At 34.8% G+C, this 18291-nt stretch overlaps 1 protein-coding gene across 2 annotated transcripts in view; it reads left to right on the top strand.

The window, feature by feature from the left end:
• The window catches only part of LOC119636628 (sodium- and chloride-dependent glycine transporter 1), a 36016-nt gene that overhangs the window by 17293 nt on the left and 432 nt on the right, over window positions 1–18291 (top strand). For both annotated transcript variants that reach the window (XM_038032111.1, XM_038032109.1), the window contains exons 2-10: window positions 4738–5153; window positions 6704–7052; window positions 7205–7483; window positions 15118–15271; window positions 15329–15596; window positions 15708–15811; window positions 15906–16143; window positions 17829–17957; window positions 18028–18237. In XM_038032111.1, coding sequence (XP_037888039.1) covers window positions 5040–5153; window positions 6704–7052; window positions 7205–7483; window positions 15118–15271; window positions 15329–15596; window positions 15708–15811; window positions 15906–16143; window positions 17829–17957; window positions 18028–18237 — 1845 coding nt within the window. In that variant the 5' untranslated portion in view covers window positions 4738–5039. The remainder of the gene's footprint in view (window positions 1–4737; window positions 5154–6703; window positions 7053–7204; window positions 7484–15117; window positions 15272–15328; window positions 15597–15707; window positions 15812–15905; window positions 16144–17828; window positions 17958–18027; window positions 18238–18291) is intronic.

The following is an 18291-nucleotide window of genomic DNA, read 5'->3' as shown; positions in this document are numbered from 1 at the left end:
AACAAGTTGAAAGAGAAATCAAAAGTTAATCACACTAAGAGCTCTAAGCAGATCGCTTAGTGGAAGTGTCTACTTCGTTCCAATTGCCAATTGCGGCTTGACCCAGCAGGAAGGATCTTTGCGCTAGTTTCGTGGTCTGTTGTATTGACATAAATCACGAGAGCGTTATTCTTGGGTGCGAAATTGTCAGGGCGCGGCGCACAGAAAGGCGAAACAAGGATATGTAGGTGATAGGTCTTTTGCAAAAAATATATAGTTTTTTCGCGCTAAACCATTCTTTTGTAGTTGTGGAACATATCACATATATATTTTTATAGATTTTTTTTTTTGTATGGATTTCTAAGGCTCGCAACTACTGTGTAAAAAAAAGAAGGAAAGGTAATAAAAATGGTCGAAGCGGTTTTCCATAGCGTTCGTCCTTGGAAGATAACATGTCAGTTTGCCAAATTTAATCAAAATAATTTAAAGTTTAGGACCAGCGGCTTGAACACGAAAATGCATGAATCGACGCACACTTGCTTATATCGATTCAAACAGTGTTCTTGATTCGATTGGTATGGTAAAGTTTGCCTCTATCTTAAATCCTTCTGGGTTTTGCATACGCAATCACGCACAACTTAATATTTTCTTACCACAAGTAGGATATAAAAAAGTGTAATACGTTATGAACGGGTATTATTTAATGAGAAATCGGCAAATTTTAAATTTAGTTCAAAAAAAAAAACAGCACTTCCTCTCTAAAGGCGGGAGACAATTTTGATTTACGATCAGACCCATCCTAATACTTTGCAGAAAAGAAAGCTTGTCCTACTGCGATTGGAGAACCAATGAAAACCAATACCAACATATTCTTATATAATATATTCAATTTAATTCAGCTTCTCTGTGGTCCTTACTTGTGTTTGTTCATGTTTATCTATGTATTTAAATTTTTCTCTATATTTCATTCATTTCCTTCATTTACTCTCTTCAATTTCATTCTATTTCCTTTAGAGTGCTTACACTCTGGCATATCACGTTTGTGTGGGTATCCGTAAGAGTCTATGATAGAGCAATTTTTTGATTATACCGATCGAACCGTAATTAACACCTGAAAAGATTTAAGCATCCATGTCCATCGCTCCCTCCGTTTGTGTGCCAGTCTGTCTGATATCTGTCTATGAGATTTGCCTTCAATCTATGGCTTGCAAATTTTTTTGACATTTTGACGAAATTCGATAGACCAAAATGTTTTAGCTTAAACGGAATAGTCATTGAAAATGGACGAAATAGGAGCACTTTGGCGAACAGTTCTCACAAAGCGCCTTATTTTGCTAAACTCAAAATTTCTCAACAAAAATCGCTGAGTAATAATATATGGGCGCACTAAATTGATGCGAAACAAGTAACGATCGGAAGGGACCATTAAAAAAAGTAATAATCGGAAGGGACCATTACTTTTTGTACAATCGCTCCTACCAGAAGTAAGCCTTTTTATGCAAAATATTCTAATTTTTAAAATTTAATGATGAAAATTGGTCCTTATTGAATGTAGCAAATTTGGATCCTCTATGTCTGACCCCACCCAGCAAATAGCTTCCATGATAAGTATGCCTTTGTATAAAAATAAAATGTAACTTGTAGTACTTGTAGTACTAGACGCAAATAAATGAAGAAGTGTGTTAAGTGGACTGATGTGGAGGATATTTAACCACCAGCTTGCCAATAGACCTATGAGATCCAAATTCGGCCAGGTTGGTTTCTATTTCAATTTACTATTACAAACTAATTTTGACTATGTATTTCATATGTAGTAAGATTATAACAAGTAAGAAAGTTATATTCAGTGGGGGCAGAATCTGGCATACACACCACTACCCTTTTTGCGTGCTACTCTCCAAGTTCTTTTATTTGATGCCCATATCGCTATCGATATTATTAAGAAAAAATTAAACCACCAGATCACAGTATTTACGATATTCATTTTAGAATTAACCCATTTTTAGGCCGATAATATATCTTTATTTGATGAGTGAACAAGCGGTCCGCCTGTTGTTTGCGTTATGTCAAACAAACATAAAACCTCAAAAAAATGCAAATAATCAAATTTAAAGAAATCAAATCAATTTTAATGGAGGCTTGCGTGGACATGGCAGAGTTTTTTCATTTCCGCACATAAAAAGTGGCAGATTGTTTCGCGTAGTAAATGTGGACATTTTCCACCCCCTAAGTTTTGCAATTAGTAAGTAACGAGCAAAAAACCAAAAAAAAAAACGACTTTGCATTCAGTTTGTGTTCCATTGTAGGCTTCTGCTCTGACCTTTTTGATCCATTTTCATTAGCAACTTGCGTGCAAAAAAATTCCAATGTTTCTACCAAATTTGATAGTGATATCTTCATTTCTGCGACCAAGAGAGTGCCAATAACAAACGCCACGCAGACACACAAACGGACAGAAGGACAGACATGGCTAAATCAACTCAGACTTTCACGCTAATCAAGAATATGCATACTTTACAGGGTCTCTGAGGCTCCCCGTTGGGAAAAAAAACAAAACGAGTTCGCCCCCTTTTTTCAGTAGAGGGTTATAAAAGCGGTACATCTTTAAACTTGCAGTTTTCGTAGGAAGGGTTATATAAGAGTGGGTTCAAGAAATAGCCCAAGCTGAGCCAAATTTTTTATACCATTTTCGAATGCCGAAATACTGTTACTCAGCGACTTTAATCGCGAAATTTTAAAAATTACAATAAGGATCGTAACCATTTTCACTAGTGTTCGTCTCTGGATCAAAACACGTCAGTCTACCAAATTTCATCGAAATATCATCAAAATTGCATGGATAGAATACGGACGGACAGACAATTTTAAATCGATGAAAAAAAGCTGAATGAATGAAAACGATTCTGATTCGATCGGTATAATAAAAGGTCGGTCTACCTTAAGTCCTGCTGGGTATTACATATGCTCCGTACGCCCATCGGAGTAGGGTACAAAATCAGCCAACAACCTTCTTACATCCATATTTATCTGCATGAAATTTGCAAAGCAATCGAAAAGTTATTACATTAAAATTTCATAAATAAATGTTAAAAAGACAAAATGTATGGCGTAAAGGAAAAAATTGCATATCATTTTCATATGAATGCAACCGTGTATATATGTGGTAGCAGTTCTGCGGAAAAATGCAAATAAGTAAGCGAGTAACAGGTACGTTTAGGGAAAATCTCTAGATCGCTATATTTCTTATTTGCAAAGATTTGAAATGGACGGAGGCTGAACATCGCAAATATATGTAAACAACTTTAAAGCGTTACTTGCTGCAAGTGATAGGCCATTGTTAAGAATGTAGGACAATCGTAAAGCTTACACTTACTGTGAATGTTCTCTGATCAATCGGTTTCGAAACTTGATTAAAAAAATCAAATGAATTTATATAAAAGATAGGGTTAGCTAGTGTTCTACTTTCACTTGGGGAATTCCCACAAGCAGATGGACAGACGGACGAGCGGAATGAACGGAAAAAGGAACGAGTGCAGAATTTCACATTGTTCGGAAATGCATAATAGTTCTTAAAGCACTTTGATGCATATTTGTAGGTATTGCAAGTTTCTCGCCAAAACTAACACATCCGTTTCCTTGAAAGGTGAGTGTAAAAATATATTTCGGAAAATAGAATTGATTACAAATGTAAAAATATATAAATGCGCACAGAAAAAAAGGCGAAATGATAAACAGAAACAGGACAAGTAATGCATACCATTTTCACAATTCATACACGCACACACGCGCACAGGTGGATTCAATGGAAGAATGCACGGGCAGCGAACTATATCATGAAAACCTTGTGCATAAGTATTGAGCCTGAAAATGTCCCAATCACCAATTATTGCCTTGAATCTCCTAAAGCGCTTGATGAAATCCGAATACAGGGCGTCATTCGATTTGTTCACCTTCAGAGATTTTTCCGGCACAGCCCACGATGACCTTTTCGACTGTCAATATTGGTTGCTCTCTGATCAAAAACTCTCTCTCTCTCTCTCTCTCTCTCGTCATCTGTTTCTTTCCAAATTAGTCTAAAGTGCTCTCTAGGATAAGAGTCTGACAATGTTAAAAGCCTTTCCCAAATTGTCAATATAAATATAATTATATATACAAAGTTAAGAACAGTTTGCTTTGAATCTTTAAATGCACTCAGAGTACACCGAACGATGAAAATCGACTCGGGATGATAAGCAATGACGACAGATCTTATCTACTAGGATCTATCTATAGTATATGACAGATGGATGGAAAAAACACTGATGCCATCTTATGAGTCTAAGGCTCGGTACTTTTTCGACTTGATGTTTTGCAATTTTTTCAATGCATTTCGCTCGACATTTTTCCATTCTCCCCCTTTTTAAAGTTAATTTTTTAATATGCACTTTTTATTGCGCGTTGATGTTGTTAGTTTGTTTTTATTACATTTATTACATTTATGAAGAATATATAAACAACGGAACGCAAAAAAAAAAAAAAAAAAAAGGAAAAAAAAAAGAGCGTATCTTATAAAAACGCTTTAGAAAAACACGTTCAACAAAATGTATAAAAATTTACATAAAATATGATTGAGTTGTTGTTGACAAATTATGAAACACTTTAACAATAAAAAACAAAAAAAAAAAAACAAAGAATTCATTCATAAATGAATTCCATAATCCATAGTAAAGCAATTAATTTGAATCAATTTTTTTAATGCGAATTTTCATTTTATTGCAGCTGCAGCAGATGATTAAAAAAATCATCTCGCCTTTCATCATTCTTCACTTGCCGTGAAGTAAGCTGTAACTCTTCTACTAGTACTACTACTACTACTACTACAAGTTACAATGATTTTAACTGTTAATAGGAAGGCGTAAAAAAAAACTGAAATTTATGTAAAAATTCTGCATATATTTAGATCATTAATTAATTGACGAGCGGCTGTTTATTTTCTCGTTTTATTGTTACTCGAGTACAAGTCTGCGAAAGCTTGAACACAACACTACTCATTGATTACATAAACGAATAAAAATAGGAAAATGGATGGAAAATTATCATCATCGGCCTCAATAAAATCTAAAACAAAAGCTAAAAGCAAAAAATTAAAATCCAATAAAGAATCATCGATATGCTTGGACGTTGATTTATGGGAGGTAAGTGAATGAACACTTTCAAAGCTGTTGCCTACTGATGGAGCTTATAGCTGCCAACTAAAGCGATTGTTTGATGGGCCTACCAAACGGCCAATCCTAGAACGTTTCAAATTATTAGACAATCATGAAAAATATTTCTACTGAATTACGCTAATGAACGGATGGATGGACATGACCGAACAGATATAGAATTTTAATTTTGTTAATGTACGTGTATATCTCCTATGACTGTAAAGGGAATTTTTTCCCGTGCTCTAAAGAGTCTATCCGCCTCTTTTAATGATGGGTAGAGTCACGCCGGTGTCTCTCAATTTTGCGAAAGTTTATTGAAATTGTTAGCATATTAAGTCGATTATTAGATGCCCTACTTCTACCCATCTTCTTTTTCTACCTATCTTCATTTATTTGTGTGAGAAAGTACCAACAATTTTGTACCTTGTTTTCATGCGAATTCGTACTAGTCACGACGTCCCTTATATAGGAGGGAATCCAATATTTGAACTGACATGGCTCGAATTTAACAAATAGTTTTCCTTCTCAACGATTTTAACATTGTGCATACGTACTCCTCTTAAAGTAATAAAACTTGGGCTTTGTTGCCACCCCAAAGCTTACTCGTCGTAGGGACCTTTATAAGAGGTGATGTTGAAAAAAAAATCCTTATGTGCACCAAATTTAGCGCACTTTATTATTCCCCATATCACTTATGGTACAGGGCGTATCAACACTCACAGCGACTTGACAGAGACCCGCCCTTTTTTTATACCGATCGATTCAAAATCATTTTCTGAATCAATCTAAGCTTGTCTGTCCATCTCATGTCCATGTGCAGGTCACAATTTTTGATGTATTTTGATGAAACTTGGTACTATGATACGCTTGGATCCCTCCCAGCATAAGGATTCTAACGATAAATCAGACTTTATAAGGCAAGTACGTCCAGGTTTTGATATTTCATAATGAAAATTGATTCGCAAGAGTAATTTGATGTACAGCTTGAATGTATCAAATTTGGATCAAGCAGGTCTATTTTTTCGATATTTGTGATGACAATTCATCCATAATAGTACAATATGACATGAAAATTGCCTAGGTCAAATTTGAACCATATTGATCTATTTCCCGGACACCATTCCCTATAAGGATTCTAATGAATGAAAAACTCTTTAAGCAAAAAGGTTTAATTTTTGTTGTAGCAATGCGTCAAATTAATTCTAGGAAGTTAAGTTTACTAAATCTGGATCGCGTCAGTTGACGTTTGAATCAATCTCCAATATGAAAGCATTCATGAAAAGTGTGCCTTTGCATGAAAGTAATGTCAAATGTTTGATTTATTACTACGAAAATGAATGAATGAACGGCTATTGGAGGGCCTTGTCCGACCATAATGTTTTTATTAGTGATGAGTATAAAAAATTCGGTTCCAGCCCAATTATACTTTTACTGGGTAGTTTAATAATTTTTAGTGATTAGTTTATTACACGTTTTTTTATTTTCAATTATTCGTAATCCGAGGCGCTTACGTTTGATAAAAAATATTGTTTTTCTAGCAAAATGAAGATCGTTTCACAAGCATTACTTTGCCATCAGATCAACAGAAAAAGCCGTTCAACAGTTCTTTAACGCCTGCACTAAGGCCGACTAAAGTGAATAAGAGTTGCGCTACTAAGGAAACAATCTCTTCAACAGCGTCACCCGTACAGCCAGTTACAACGCTAGGCGGCGTTGATTCACATGCGGCTCTCATAGCTTTGGATACCAATGCTCAAAGCGATGCAATTGAACCAGAACGTGGCAACTGGACGGGACGTTTCGATTTCTTACTATCACTGCTGGGTTATTCGGTGGGTTTGGGTAATGTGTGGCGTTTTCCCTATTTATGCTACAATAATGGAGGCGGTGAGTTGCATACTCGACATTTTATGAATTTATTAAGTAAATAAGACGCTGTAAATTACCTGTGGCATTTAAAAGACTTTTTCAATTCATCAAATTCACTTTTTTGCATAATTTCACTTAAAGCCAATTTCCGTTCGTCGTGAACTTTTCAGGTGCATTCCTAATACCGTTCACCATAATGCTAATAATTGCTGGACTTCCTCTCATGTTTATGGAATTATCGTTTGGACAATACGCTGCCTTGGGACCGGTAGCAATTTATCGCCGCTTTTGCCCTTTATTTCGAGGCTTAGGCACGGGCATGGTTATCGTCTCCGCCATCGTTATGCTTTATTATAATTTAATTATTGCCTGGACAATTTTCTATATGTTTGCTTCATTTCGTACTGAGCTGCCCTGGCAGAATTGTGAACCAGAATGGAGTACAGAAAGTAAGTAATTATGTTAGTCCGTACATAAATGCTATACACAACTACCAACAATGTTTTGTGCAAATGCAAAAGTTTAACAAAGCAAACCATTAACTAGCTTCGCATCGTATTCAACAACCATAAAAATTAAGGATTCTTTCATAAAAATTGCACAGAAAATTGAAAACTCGAAACAAACATTTTTCTATGGTCGGAAATTAAAAGCAAGCAACAAACAAATTGAAGATATAAGAGCAGAGAGAAGATCTAAACAAGTTTAAGCGACACTGTTGATACCCTTCTCCTACATTGTTACGCACAAAACAATTTCGTTTGATTCGTCTAACGGTAAAGTATTGATCTCGTCTTATTTCTCTAATAGCAAAACTGTACAGTCGGCAATTAAATCTATCCTATGCTTAAATTCTAAGACGAGATTAAGCAGGTCTGTCCGTTTGTCTGTCTGATATCTTGTTGTCATACATATTTGTGTTCAGCGCCTGCAAGTCGCAAAATTTTCGTGACATTTTGAAGAAACTTGATACACTCACGGAGCATTTTTGTGACCATTGCTTCCCTCCTCCGATTTCAGTAAAAATCTTTATTATTCTCGCATACTTAACATATATGAAATATTTGGATAGGATGGGACTGTTTTCTAAAGGAAATAGGATCTAATGTTTAATATTTTATGATGAAAGTTAATCCAAAACAACTGACTGCATCTGCTGCAAGTTTGCAGCCTTCTAAGTCTACTTTTGAAACCCTTTGCATATAAAGGCTCTCGCTAAACATAAGCCTTTACCTGATAGGAAGGATTAGTTTCAGTATTTCATGACGAGAGCAAGTACATAATTAACAATAAATTCACACGTTTCCATATAACAGTTGACCTTGCCCTGGCCATCTTTAATAATTGTATTTATTTTGAACCAATATATGTGTGTTGTTTAAAAAATTGAGAGAGTAAAAGAATTCCAAAACACTATCATAGAATGAAAAAAAAAAAAAAAAATGGATCGTTAGAAAAAAAAAAATAATAAAAATAATTAATAATATTATATACTGGCTGTGATCGAATCTTCTTCATATAACCATTCTTACGTAAAAAAAACAAAAAAAAATCAAAACAAATGAAATTAGCAAAGGGCTTGTAAAAACTTCCAATGCCTGCGCAAAATTTGCAGTCAATATTATAAGAGTGTGATTAGATGGGTAGATAAACTTACCCAGATCGCTTTAGAATTTTATGCTGATCAAGAATACATATATACATGTTGCAAACGTTTCAACGCAGTGAATATGCCGCTCAATGTTCGAGATTGCGTATACAGACGCATTTGGGTTTAGACTTACCATACACAGGCTCATAAGTGTGTACAAAATCGAAAGAAAAATTAATTTGTGTTTGGATCGTAATGTTGAGGTGGTGTTAGTCGGATAGAGTTTAATATCCGATGGTATAACTCGGCATAAGTACAGAAACGAGAAATTTACTTTTATGTACGTTGTACTGGTAGACGTAAAAAGAAAACACAAAACTGTTCGTTTGTATGTAAGTGTAAATCTTTTAAATGGGAGAAGAGTCTACTCGTAACAGGATATCATAAATAAAATTAAATTATTCCAAATTATTTTTTGGACTTTGCTTTGCTTTTGTCATTAAAATCTAACATTTACATATATATTTATGTTAGATATGATGATAAATGGATCGACAAATTAAGGTCAATGTCAAAAGAAAGAATTTGCAAAAAACTAACGGGAATCGATTTGTTCGAAACCCCTATTCCGGTGACAAAAAGTTAAAAAAGGATTTAATTTTTGAGACGATAGATAGATAGATCCAAGTTACTGCGACGACGATTTCTAGGCCCAAGCAAACTTTAGTTTACTTGCCGCAACTATTGTGCGTGAATTTGTTGCACGATTCTCTTATGTCAGCAAAAATATCAAAAAATTTACCTCAAATTTAGGATTTTCGAAACAATTTCCTATGCGAATGTGCTCAACATGTTGGCATAGAACTGAATGAACTAATTATTTCCTATCAGGAAACCCAAACAAGAAAAAGTTAAAAGTGTTGGCAACTAGCGTTTCATCCACTGGAGGAAAGATCTACTAACTCAAGGATTCCGCAATATTTTGTTCTATATCTTACGAATAGAGATCATTACTTTCGTCTTATATTAAAGAAGAAGAAAAAGTGCGTACTCACTAGCCTAAATTTGAAGTTATCCTTTACCTAAACCTCGGCTAAATTTGAGGTTATCCTTTACTTACAACTTTGTAAAGAATAATTTGAATCGTTTGATATCACAAAACAAAGTTCAAAGAAGTAATTTACTGCTTGTAGGCTCAATAGAGCTTAATCCGAGCGTTGTTAGAAAATCTATTAAATTTTATAAAGTTCCTGTTACTTTTTTGACAACATATATAATATTTTTTTAAAGCATAAAACTGTTTGCACAGACCGCGCACGTTAAAGGTCTTTAGTGAAAAATGAAAAATTTCTTTTCTACATGCAATCAAAAATTGAATTAAACGAGTTTCCCAAGCCGCTCTTAAGAATTGCTTGCTGCAATAACTTCAGGATGTCGTAAAAATGTCTAATTTTAGATAATGTAACAAACGTATCATCTAAACCTTGCGTTTTCAATCTTTTTCATCTTTAAGCAAGGAAGAATGCTGTAGTCAGGCAAGTCGCATCATTACTTAGCTTACACCACTTCACCTAATACAGTCAATCAGTCACTCACTCATTTTCTTAATAATACAAGAAAAATTATAAATCATTTTTATATAATTGTCATGAAAATCCAATTATTGGAGGGTATTCTAAACATCGGATAACGTGTTCCAAATTCAGCAAGCTTTATTTATTTACTTGTCAAAGATTTTATTATCTTTCGGTTGCTTTTGTCGCTAATTAGACTTTCTTGGCATAGATAAGCTTGCTTTCGCTAGACGCTCTGCGGTCTGAAAAATAGAGCGACGTAATCCAAATTCCTTTTTGGTTAGTTTAATAGGGAACAATTTTCACCATGAACAAGTAAGAACGTTATAGTCGGGCGAGGCCAGCAACTAGACATCTTACACCACTTTGGCTAGTGTAGTTTTGTACATTATTTACATGAAAAGGCCATGAACCAATTGTCATCATAAAATGTTAAAAGTTGAACCTTTTTCTAGAGGGCTTACTATTCATGAGAAATCTTCTATAGAGTTGGATCCAAGAAACGGTACAATGCGATTCATATCCGGTTCACTTAATTTTTAAGTCTAAATATAACAATTAGAGTTTTCCGGTATTTAAGGGTTTACATTTCTTGAGAATCCTTATATATTGTGCTATTCAAAAAATAGACCTACGTGGCTGCAGTTCAGTAAGCGTGGTTTCTTTATCAGTTTATTGTTCTGAACGAATTGTCATTGAAATTTATTGAAAATTATATATTGAATGTATATTGAATATTATTCTTGGCGTATAAAGATTCAGCTTTCCTAGGAACGGTCATATGGGAAGGGGTTTTACAAATTATAACAGCCGAACCAAATTTTTGATACCAATTTAGAACGCCGAAATGCTATTATTAAGCAATTTTTATCACTTACGCTATTTTTCGATATAATAACTTATCAAAATAAAACCAAGTGATCGAATAAGTGGCCCAATCCAAACCATTTTCTGTAGCGTTCATCCTAGCGCCAAAATCCTTCAGCGTTACAAGTTTCACAAAAAAATATACATGGACATAGATCAGATGGACCACCGGACATACGGACAAGCGGGTAGACAAGCTTCGATATAATCAAAGGTGGATCTGTTTCAAGCACTTCTGGGTGTTCTGGGTGTATATATACATATATATATATATATATATAAAATATATGAGAACGAAAATTTATGTGCTTTAAGACACCCACTTTAAATGAGCGTCGCGTTCACCCATAGTGCCACACTTTGCGTTCACAACGGCCCAATTTAATCAATTGTAAGTCATATTGCTATCCACTCTGTACATATCTCAAAAGTAAACAAGATTTGAATCGAGCGATGAGGTAATGGGGAAAATGGCAGCCTATTTTGATTGTTTTTGTTTCCTTAGTCCGAGGAATTACTGACAAAGGATTATATCACACCTTTCCGATTTTCTCGCATTTAGTCTGTCGTATCCATATTTTTTTTTTTTTTTTTTTTTTTACCTATACTTCCCTTGCCTACGACCTATATTTTTACATCTGCTTAACTGCATTTACTCGTAAACTGTCTTCCAGTGAGGGCATTACATATTACAGCCACCAAAACAGTTTACGTAAGTAAAGACTTCCCTTCACATTGCCAACTAAAATCGTGGCTAAGTCGTCTATATAATAGTACAATAAATTTATATTAATTTCTCGTAAACCACGAAAACCGTAACAGGATATGAGAAAAGAACGGAATCGTTAACAACTGACAATAGAAATAATGAACAAAAGGAGAAAAAATTAAAATAGGAAGCGACGTCAAAGTGGTGGTCAATCTGTTGTTATTTAATTTCGAAACCGTACAAAAAGTTGACATCAAAAAAGTGGAATATTTGAGAAGAGAACTCTTTAAATGCAACGCCGAAAGGAAAAGAAGTAAGAAAATCACAGTCAGCTGTATTTTATATCATCTACTTAAGAACAAAAAAGGTTAAAAAAACAACAAAAATGAAATTTTGGTATTTTAATATGTTAGGTAGGCGAGGACGATTTTTCTGATAAGTAGTAAGCCATTCAAAAAAAAAAAATTTAATTTTATGATGAAAAATTGGCCCATAGTAGCAAAGTAAGCAAAAGTAAAGTAAGCATAAAAATTCACAGAAATAATTTGGATTAGTTAGAACTATTTTTTCAACCCCATCATATGCGAGCGTTATTATGAAAAACGAGAGAAATTATAATTTCTAGTTATTCATGACGGAAACTGGAAAAAGAGTAAAAACTTTGGGTCAAAAATTAATTTTGGTATATTTGAATAACGTCTTATAATGTTTTGAGCATTATTCAATATGCGAACATTCATGAGAAGAAGCAATTAACTTGATGCATTATTACGAAACGGAGCGAATTAGTGTAAGGTATTTAATGATCGGCCTTTACTCGACTATAAGGTTCTCACTTGTTTTTGTAAAGCTAATGTAGGATCACCCACAGAATATGAGGGAAGCATTTAAACGTTTTATCTAATACGGTTTCCGGGTAGTGAGCAAAAAAACCAAAAGCACAGATGTACTCAGTACGTAACGCATCGTACTGTAAGGATATTTTTTGACTCATTGTCAGTACCACTCTGCGCAAAAAGATTTCCTTTTTTGGAAATTTCAAGTCGAATGAAAGTTTGCCAGAAATACGGACGCACGGACAGACATGCCCGCATCCATTTGGGCTTTGAATATAACTACATAATGGGGTTTTTCTAAACCTGTCTACTGGACACTGCGAACGTTTTGACAAAATGAATATATCGCAATGTGTTGGTGATGAGTATAAAATGATATTAAAATTCTTTAGACAAAAAAAATTTAAAATAGTGAGGGTGAAGGAGAGACTGATTAAAAAGAAGCAAAAACATATTTTTATAAAAGATAAAGAGTTTTCGCACTCATCATCTGGTTACTTCTTCCTATATCGAAATAAAAAAATGTTTAAGGAGGAAGAACGACGGCTTCCCCTAAACATCCGTAAAAACCGAGAGAAGATAATTCTGAAGAATTTCAAGGCCACTTGAGATAGCCTTGTCGTAGTATGTTAAGTCATGCTTCAATAGACTTTAGACGAATATGGCAGCGATTGAGACGACTTATTGGACAATCTGCTAACTCCCGTTGAGAGTTGAGTTTACTACGAGCTTAGCGGTGGGAGGTCATAAAAATGCAAATTCGTGCCCATTTTGCATTGGAGAGCTCAGTCGTAAAGGAGTTGCGCCTATCGAACACATTCGATCAATAAAACTGTTTTGGAAAGAAATTCTTATGAACTTTCGCATCAACGAAAGTTGAAAAAAATAAAATTATCTAACCCTAGCACTTGCGTTTGTCATTCAACCGAATTAATAGATTTTCTATCCTTTGCTGGTTTGTGCTTCTTTCCCACACATATGTGCTATAAGTGGGCACCTATTTTGCCGCGTACAAGATATTTTTTCTCTTTTTCTTTAATTTTAATTTAGTTTAAAATACTTGCAGCATAAATTTTATTATTAAAAGCGTCATTTAGTTTACGCTCAGCTAAAAGAAATTGTTGTTCAATCTTTTTGAAATAAATAAATGAATAAATAAATCTGTAATCTTGAAATGTCTAATTAAGACCCTATGATGAATATCAAAACTGTTATCAATCAAAGACTCGATCAAACATTTTATGCCCCAAGCCACAAATTCAATCACAAATAATGATCATTTTAACGATTTGATCCCAAAAAAAGCAATTACATAATAACTCAATTACCAAATACCCGAAAAGTGTTGTTTTTTTTTTTTTGTTTTTTTTTTTGGGACCGTTACATACCAAATGAAATGATAAACTTAACATGCTCTATAGTAGTGAATATAATTACCATAGTTAAAAGAGAAATCTATGCAAATCCTTTGTAATACAAGCAGTAATAACTGCGTTACTTAATAATAATATAAAATGACAGACAGACTTGGAAGAAAGTTGAACTTGTTACGGATTTCGAATTCATGATGACAACTTTATTATGTAAAAAAATTTGCGGGCAAAATATTAACGCACTATATATATATATATATATATAAGAAAAGACACGCCACACGCACCCAAATACGTCTACCCTTAGACGTGTGCATATAAGTGCGTGTATATACGCGTGCACATGTACTTAGACGTGTCGCGTAAATGTAATCAAGCGAAGTGCTAAAGAGACGGCAAGAGTATGCGATTATGATTGACATGTGCAGGATATAATATGAAGATGCCATTGAGAGGTCTAATCATCTGATATACCAATAGCAACTGTAATCACGCTATGAATACAAAATGTACACATGAACGCTATTTGACAATGCACATGTACGTAATTTAACCTTTAATTTAACTCATTAGCCAGATATGTTTTTGATCGAATCTTAGTTGCTCGCCCCTTCAAGATGATGTTGTAGAAAATTGTTGGATACGTTATTAATTGTTCTTGACCCGGACTTCAACAAAGTCGGAATTTGCTTCTTTTTTTTTTTCCTATTTTTATTTTCCTGCTTTATCCTGTGGAACAAGAGATGATTATAGATAAAATTGCTCGAACGTATGTAGCACCTTGAGTTAGACCTATCTGTTCCTCCGTCTGTCTGAGATATTTTGATAAAGTTCCATGCTCTGGCTTGCTTGGATTTAAGAACGAGTTATATATTAAAAATGGCTTGCATTGGAAACGTCACCTTTACGTTCACTTCCCACGTTCACTATCCGCGTATTACATAAAAAATCGTTGCGATTTAGTGAACGATACACAATGATCGGCTTTAGCCGGCTATACTGTCATCACTTGGACTGTGAAAACTGTGCGAGGTCAAAGGCAGCCTGTGGAATACAATGGCAATACATTTTACTCGTCAACGAAACTCATAATTAAAACAATAATAAAAAAAATTTCCTTAAATTTTTCTTAGATTGTTTTTCCTACGAAATAGCTGACAAGTGTGAAGCTCTTAATGGTACATTTTATCTAAGGGTATGCTACAATGCCACATATGCCGAAGAGCACAATATCACCGAAATGACAGTAAATGCTTTAAAACGACCGCCCGCCGAAGAATATTTTAAGTAAGTTAAGCCAAAATCGAAGGCACATGAGATTATTTCATTCATATATTATTGCAGCAATTACGTTTTGGGCCTGTCCTCGGGTATCGAAGAGACGGGAGGTATTAAAATCTCTTTAGCGATATGTTTGTTTTGCGCTTGGGTTATTGTGTTCCTCTGCTTATGCAAAGGCGTTCAATCATCGGGTAAAGTTGTGTACTTTACCGCTTTATTCCCGTATGTAGTGCTCGTAATATTGTTTGTTAGAGGCGTTACATTACCGGGAGCGGCTACAGGAATACTCTTCTATCTAACACCAGATTGGAAACAATTGGCCAATGCACAGGTTAGTTACATGCAAAATTCATGGCTTACTTTACTTCTACTATAATTTATTGTTCTGTTTGCCCCTTGGAAACTCCATCGTTTCACTAAATGTGAAAATGTCTCCTTTCAGGTTTGGGGTGATGCTGCTGTACAAATATTTTTTGCTTTAAGTCCCGCCTGGGGTGGTTTAATAACACTCTCGTCTTATAACAAATTCTCAAATAATTGCTACAAGTATGTAAACAAAAAAAAAAAAAAAAAGAAGAAACAAAATAATAATAATTTGTATAATCAATTTTTGTTAACCCATTTTTTCTTCGATTCTCAGAGATTCGCTAATCGTTGCTGTTTGTAATATTGGAACTTCCTTCTTTGCCGGTTTGGTTATATTTTCAATAATTGGTTTTCTCGCCCACGAATTGGATGTCGAAGTGGAAAAAGTCGTCGATCAAGGGGCTGGATTGGCTTTTATTGTTTATCCCGAAGTGGTGACACGTTTACCCATCTCGCCGGTATGGGCCGTATTATTCTTTGTAATGCTATTGACATTGGGCTTAGACTCTCAGGTAAAGTATTTTAAGAACTTTTCAAATCAAGGACACCGTATATTATTGAAACCAATTTGGAAATTCCTGTTCAGCACAACTCCTGCAGGGTTTTTTCGAGTTCTTTCACCATCTTTTATATAGAACGCGACGAGAACTACTTAACGTATATATAGCCCATTATAGCCTTGATAAAAAAAGGCATTATATTATATCCTTTGGCGTATGTTATCCTTCCCTTCTTTTATGGCCGGCTTCTTAAATCACTGATATATTTTTGTAAATTAAATTAAAAAATTATACCAATTGCTGTTAGGGGCGCTTCTCGGTAAAAACCGAGTTGGATTCAAACTCTTCACAATTCACAATACAAGCTACCAATTGCGTCAAATACAGAGCATGACCTTAGCCTCATATATATTCGACTTAGCAAGCGATATTAATAAAAAATGTTCTGATAATCTGGAGCCTAAAACCATGTCCATTGACTATCACCTCTCACCATTCAACAGCATTTTTCCTTAAATTACATGAAACAAGTAAGAACATTATAATCGGCCAAAGCCGACCCTTAACATTGTCTGACACAAATCCTATTTTGTGCGTGTTTATGGGGAAGCGGGCCCAAAACTAAACCTAATGTAGTACAAGTTTAATCTTTACATAGGGAAGGTTCCAAAAATAGGCGTAGATGATACAAATTTTGTAGAATTCATTTTCGTACGAAATTATTCTAATACTATGGGTCAGTTTCCATCACAACTTATTTATACTTGGACTTTTCTGTTTTACAAAGGGTCAATTTTCGTAAAAATCCTCATGAGGGCGGAATCCAAAACAATAGGCCGAGGTCGTCCACCTTTAGTATAAATAATTTTTTTATGTTCAATAACTATTATGATATAATTTTCATCGTGAAGCATTGATAATTGTAGCTTTCTGTCGTTTGAAGTACAGTTTGCGTTACATGAGATGGAGTTCAAAAATTGCTCCAACCGGTCCAAAGTTTTCCGAGACATTTTGAAAATTAGAATCTTTTTCCATATAACGACTTTTCGGAATAGGGCGTTATATGGAGAGTGGTCCAAAAACGTGCACCGAACCGAACCCTTTTCAATAGTGTTCGTCCTTGGATCAAAACACGTCACTGTACCATATTTCATCAAAATATCTCAAAAATTGGGATACGTGGGCGGACTTCAGACGGACAGATGGACAGACAAACTTCGGCAGCAGAATTATAATTTGAATCGATCGACATAATAAACGATGTGTCTGTTTTAAGCACTGCCGCGTGTTGCTTGCGACCGCAATCCTCCAAACGCACTTTAACACACAACCCGATCTGTTCAGATCTCTAAAAGCATTGTACAATCGACAATGGATAAAAACTTTTTATTAATCGTTCTTCAGTCAATTCTTCAAAGAATGAAAAATAATATTGTGCTTCCCGCGCAACCGTCTTTTGCAAGAGTGGTCATAACTTTAACTTAAGCCTGTGCAATCGATGGCACCCTCTTATATACATCTCGATGTACCGGTTCAACTTTCTGGATTCAGAAGAAGTAACTTCGTTGAATATCCTCAATGTAGTAATTTTCTCATACCAAAATGAACTTTAGAATCAATCCCGCCCCCGTCCTCTCCAGTAAAGCTAGAAAAAGTTTTTTCTTGTAAAGGAAAAAAATAATTCCAAATTATTTCAGTTTGCTCTGATGGAAACAGTAACTACTGCCATTTTGGATAAGTTTCCAAATTTAAGACAATACAAAACATGGGTTGTATTATTTGTTGGCGTATTTGGCTATATCGGGGGAATTGGTTTCACAACCAGGGTAAGTGCAATTCGTGTATGGATTATAAAAACAAAACGGCTTTAGAACAGTGTTTCTGGTCTCGTAACAGAGTGGCATGTATTGGCTGCAGCTGATGGATAAGTATGCCGCCAATTGGTCGGTTCTATTAATAGCGATATCGGAGTGTGTATTAATTGCTTGGATTTATGGTTCGCAACGATTTCTTAATGATATTCAGGGCATGATTGGAAAACGGTCACGATCCTGGAATACGTTTTGGTCACTTATGTGGCGTTTCATAACACCAGCCACCTTACTGGTAAAACCATCAAATTATGGGAAATTTTATATGAAACATTTTTTCTCTTTTCCA

The sequence above is a fragment of the Glossina fuscipes genome, unplaced genomic scaffold (assembly GCF_014805625.2).
Source record: "Glossina fuscipes isolate IAEA_lab_2018 unplaced genomic scaffold, Yale_Gfus_2 28, whole genome shotgun sequence".
NCBI lineage: Eukaryota > Metazoa > Arthropoda > Insecta > Diptera > Glossinidae > Glossina > Glossina fuscipes.
This window is presented reverse-complemented; position numbering and strand designations above follow the sequence as displayed.